The 5680-nt window shown below is 59.0% G+C and overlaps 1 protein-coding gene across 1 annotated transcript in view; it reads left to right on the forward strand.

Annotated features, from left to right (window-relative positions):
* The window catches only part of SLC22A11 (solute carrier family 22 (organic anion/urate transporter), member 11), a 16343-nt gene that overhangs the window by 8163 nt on the left and 2500 nt on the right, over nt 1-5680 (forward strand). The window contains 2 exon segments of the mRNA XM_010837997.1: nt 1620-1732; nt 4560-4774. Coding sequence (XP_010836299.1) covers nt 1620-1732; nt 4560-4774 — 328 coding nt within the window.

Below are 5680 nucleotides of genomic sequence, written 5' to 3' on the forward strand. Positions count from 1 at the left end.
AAACCACCATCCCCACCACACCACCATCACCATCCCCACCACCATCACCATCACCACCACCATCCCCACCACCATCACCATCCCCACCACCATCACCATCACCACCACCATCCCCACCACCATCACCACCACCACCACCTCCCCACCACCATCACCATCCCCACCACCATCACCATCACCACCACTATCCCCACCACCATCATCATCCCCACCACCACCACAACCATCACCATCATCACCATGATTACCACCTCCATCCCCACCATCACCACCACCACCACCATCCACACCACCATCACCATCCCCACCACCATCCCCACCACCATCCCCATCCCCACCACCACTGCCATCCCCACCACCATCACCATCCCCACCACCATCACCATCCCCACCACACCACCACCACCATCCCCACCACCATCACCATCCCCCCCACCACCACGACCATCACCACCATCACCATGATTACCACGTCCGTCGCCACCATCGTCCATATCACCATCCCCATCCCCACTGTCATCACCACCCTCATAACCACAGTCAGCACCGCCACTGTCAGCACCGCTGCCATTACTACCACACCTGCATCACATCTCCATTATCACCACCGTTCCCACCTCCGCCACACCCACAGTCACCACCACTACCATCGTTTCTACACAAATACCACTGTCATTACCACCACCACCAACAATAATAACACCACTAATATCAACACCACTACACTCTCCACACACCCATGATCACTATTCCCACCACCATCGCCTCTACCAGCAATGCCATCACCATCAACTTCATCTTTATGATCATCCGCACCACCAATACCATCAACACCACCATCAATACCCACACCACCAAGACAGTCAGCGTCACCGTCATCACTAGCCCCAGCTCCACCACAGCCACCATCAACAGCACAGCCACCATTAGCAACAAAACAACCACCACCACCAACAACCACGCACCCACATCACCACATCTATTAGTCACCGCCTTAACCCACATATATTGCCCACTTACCTCATAAGGCTCTTCAGTATATTTGGAGAAATGGGATGTGCTTGTCTGAAGGTAGCTATTTCAAGGAAGTAGGTGTGAGAGGATGTGCGGACAGAGACAAGAGGACTCAGAGTTCCCTGAGGGCAGAAGGATCGGAAAAGGCTTCCAGGAGGAGGTGAGCTAGAGCTGGCCAGGACTGAGCTGAGCAGGGGCAGGCAGGGCCTGGGCGCAGGTGTAGACTGGATGGGCACTTGGGATGCAGTACGGAGCCAGTGTGACTGGGCAGCTGTGCCCTGAAGCCAGCCAAGAGGAATGAAGAGGGATGGCAGGGCCTCTCGGGGTAACTGCCAAGGGCTCCCTGCAGCAGGCAGCTTAGCAGCCAGAGACGGGACACAAGACCATGCCTTGGCTCCTAGAAGGGAACTGGGTCTGCAGAAGAGAGCTCAGGCTGGGCCAAAGAGCAGCCTTTCTGCCCTCAGCCCCACCAACCCCCAGGGCTCTCCATCTCCAGGGCCCAAGGCCAGGCTCTCCCCAACCCTCTGCCCACCTGGACACCATGTCTGGCATGGGAGTGGGGCAGGGCCATGGTCCCAGCGTTCACTGCCCCGTTGCCCCCAGAGGTACTGATGTCCAGCATGCAGGAGGTGGCCTCTGCGAAGTCCCGCCAGTCAGTGCTGGACCTGTTCCGCCTGCCCGTGCTCCGCTGGAGAACCTGCAACCTGTTGGTGGTGAAGTATGCCGTCCTGTGTACCCTTCCCGGTACAGGGCTTGGGGGGCAGTATTCAGGGGGAAACAGCCCCTACAGCCTCATGGGGTACATCCCTGGCTTGGACAGGCAGCTCCCCCAGGGGTCAGGAGCCTGATAGGTGGGGGAGACGGAGTACGCACAGATGTGGTCAGGAGGCTGGCTTGTGCAGAAAGTCAGCCAGAGAGCAGGGCTGGGATATGGTCCTGGGCCGGGGGCCGGGTCAGACTGAAGCCCAGGGCAAGGGCAGAGCCGTGATGTCCCCAGAGCCAAGGGACCAGCAGGAGCTGGAAAGTCAGCACCAGACTCACCCTGACAGCTGGACTCCTGGGGTGTGGAAGCGACCACGTTCCCGCCACACACGGCCCCCTCTGAGCCATCCCATGAGATGAGTTCATTTATATCCCACTTTAGAGATGGGAAAGAGGGGCCAGGGGAGGAAAGACACGTGCCCGAGATGACAGAGTGGGCATCTGAACCCTGGCTGAGCTCCCCGCTAGACCCTCTGGCCCCGCAGTGAGCGTGGACTCCCCGCCCAAGGAGGCCCTGTCCCCCAGGGCGGCCTTTGTTGTTAGTGCTGTTCAGTTGCTCAGCTGAGTCCGACTCTTTGTGACCCCATGGACTGCAGCTCGCCAGGCCTCCCTGTCCTTCACCATCTCTCAGAGTTTGCTCAAACCCACGTCCGTTAAGTCAATGATGCCATCCAACCAGCTCATCCTCTGTCGCCTCCTTCTCCTCCTGCCCTCAATCTTTCCCAGCATCAGGGTCTTTTCCACCTGGGACCAGGCAAAGACTCCTTAAGACAAAGTCAGTTTAAGCGACTTCCTGAAGAGCGGATCAAAAAGCGAGGGTCAGGTTTGATTGGGACTCGATCTGGAAATAAAACTCAAAATTAGGAAAACATTAATTTTATGCTATATTTTAGCACATGTGGGTTATAATGGCAAATATGTGCTGCATCTTAGAGCAAAGAATGCAGCAAATGCCTCTCTCTGTATTTTTTGCTTTTCTTTTTCTGATGATAAATTAGAAGGAGTGCCCGGGGGCCAGTGAGTGTCCAGGGCTGTTCTTTCAAAAGCCATCAAGGCTTCCTCAGTTCTCCCAGGGGCTGCTCTGCACCCTTTGTCATTCAAATCACAGACTGAGAGGCGGCCACCCTCCTGGGTTTTCTTGGCTTTGACTGTTAACCCAGTTATTACTGGCTAAGACTCCAGGTGCTTGTGCCCGCAAGTCAGCCCAGCTTTTCTCCCAGTCTTGTTCACAAGCTTCAGGAAGCACCTGTTTCTGCAGGAATTGCAGCTTTTCTCTGCAGCTGTTAGCCTGGTGGCACCTGAATGAAGCCTCTTGGGGGCAGCAATCAGGCGCTGCTGAAGGGGAGGGCTGGGGACTGTCCAGGTGAAGAGCGGGGTGGGGTGGATTGGAAAAGTGGTCAAGAATTATTTACCTGCATGGCCACTTGTGGAGCCAGAGTCAATCTCCAAGGGGCAGAAATTCAGCTACTGAGGTGGCTCAGCGGTAAAGAATCCACCTGCCAATCTAGGAGATATGGGTTCCATTCCTGGGCTGGGAAGATCCCCTGGAGAAGGCAACCCATTGCAGGATTCTTGCCTGGAGAATCCCATGGACAGAGGATCCTGGCGGAGAGGTGGACACAACTTAGCAGCTAAACAATAACGACATTCAGCTACTCAGAAGCCACCCTCCTGAGTAGGGGCAGGGGACACCCTCTGGGTGGCAGACTCTGAGATGGAGGTCTGGGAGCATGAAGTTCATGGAGAGAGCTCCAGGGGTCGCCTCCTGTGGAGGGGAGTGGGGGCAGGGAGGGCAGGAAGCAGCAGGGACAGGGGACAGGTGCTGTCACAGCCAGGCCCCAGACTGGGGACCTGGGAGCTGGGGCGGCCCTTCCGAGTCATCCCTCTGGCCAGTGTAGACCAGCCATGGGATGCTCTGCCCAGCTGGGGCATAGCACTCCCAAGAGCTGCAAAAATAAGACTTTCTATCCTGAAGTGGACAGCCCAGCATCTTCCACTGAGACCCCTTTCTGTTATTAACCCCATGTTTCGAGACAAAGAAACTGGCAGCCAGTGAGGGGCAGACAGAGACTTGCCCAGGTTCCTGGCCAGTAGAGCAGGTTTCTGGCCACAACCGGATATAGGAAGCAGAGCCAGAGGGCAGTGTATGTGTGTTAGTCGCTCGGTCGTGTCCGACTCTTTGCGACCCCACCAGGGTAGCCCACCAGGCTCCTCTGTCCATGGGATTCGCCAGGCCAGAACACCGGAGTGGGTTGCCATTCCCTTCTCCAGGGGTTCTTCCCAACCCAGGGATCAAACCCAGGTCTCCTGCATCACAGGCAGATTCTTTACCATCTGAGCCACCAGGGAAATCCACTAGAACCTGATAGAGAGACAGGTCAGCTTGACTCACTGCCCTGTCTGCCCAGAGAGGGTCACGTCTTCCTGCTGGTTGGTTGGTGGACAGGAGGTTGAGAGGCGATGCGCAGCCCGCCGTGGCTGACACCAAGGCCCACACTTGGACTGGATGGGCTACTGTCCTCCCCACCCTTTCCTGGGACAGCCTGACCCCGGGGAGATGATCCTGCAGGCTGCCCAGGGGCTGGGCTGACGTTTCTTCTGGCACAGACCCCATGTGGGCAGATGCTCCCAGGGTGAGCCCTCCTCCACGGGGCAGGGGCCTGACTCTGGACGCCCCCCAGGGGTGCCCACTCCTCCCTGGGGCAGGGACCTGACTCTGGATGCCCCCCAGGGGTGCCCGCTCCTCCTTGGGGCAGGGGCCTGACTCTGGATGCCCCCCACAGCTTCTTCCTCACCGTCTCATACTACGGGATAGTCCTCGACCTGCAGAACCTGGGGAGCAACATCTTCCTCCCTCAGGTCCTCTTTGGAGCCGTGGACCTCCTGGCCCGGGCCATCACCACCTTCCTGCTCAGGTTCTTCGGCCGCCGCACGACCCTGGCTGGCTCCCTGGCTGGGGCCGGCCTCGCCGTCTTGGCCAACACGCTGGTCCCGCAAGGTGCGACCAGGGCAGCGGAGCTGGGGGCTGAGGGACCGAGGGGCTGCCGGCCTCCTCCCCACCCACCCCGCTCTGCCCAAGACCCTGACCGCCACAGCTCCACCCACCCCCCACCCATTTCCCTGTGATGCTGAGGTTCAGAGAGGTGAAGCCTGGTGCCTAAGATCCCACAGCGGTGAGGGACGGAGCCAGGCCTGGACAGGACTTGAAGCCGGAGGCCGAGTCTGCGGAGCGGGGACGGGTATGGGAGGCCGAGCGGGGCCCCCAGGTGAGGAGGAGAAGCATTGAGCGGTGTTTCCTCATGTTCGAGAAGCCAGGTGTGCTTCACAGAGCGCTGGGGAGGTGGGGAGGGTGCCCAGCTCGCTCCTTCCCCACAGACGCTTTGAGGCCCCAGAAACCCTCTTTGGGTCTCGATTTACTGTTTAAGGTGGGTGACGGGGAGGGGCAGGGACAGGTGTCCCCCAGTGGCTGCCAAGCTGGGGCGGGGGGTGGTTAGTGTGAGGATGGAGGCCCAACTGTGAGCTCAAGCTCTGAGTGAGACCCGTGCCCCAAGGAAAGCTTCTGAGACAGTTCTAAGCGCTCTTGACAGTTTCTAAGACTCTTCCTACAAGGACGACTTACGGGAAGGGGAGCTGGGCCCAGGCCCCCCGAGGGAGTGCGACCTCACCTCAGCTTCCCGCTGAGGCTCCTCGCAGAAGCAGGGTCCCCACGGGCAGGCTGAGGCACTGTGGGCAAGCTTCTGGGTCGCTGGGTGGCCCGGGGGCGCTGCTGTGGGCCTGGGCCCGGCCTGACCGTCTCTTTCAAGGGAAGAGGCACCCTCAGGGCCGCAGGAGCCCTGTCACGGCTTCTCCTCAAGTGCCACCCACTCAGGCTCACCCACCTCAGAGCTGGCTGGGTTCTGGCCCT

The sequence above is a fragment of the Bison bison genome, unplaced genomic scaffold, assembly GCF_000754665.1.
Source record: "Bison bison bison isolate TAMUID 2011002044 unplaced genomic scaffold, Bison_UMD1.0 scf7180017864089, whole genome shotgun sequence".
In the NCBI taxonomy this organism is placed as follows: domain Eukaryota; kingdom Metazoa; phylum Chordata; class Mammalia; order Artiodactyla; family Bovidae; genus Bison; species Bison bison.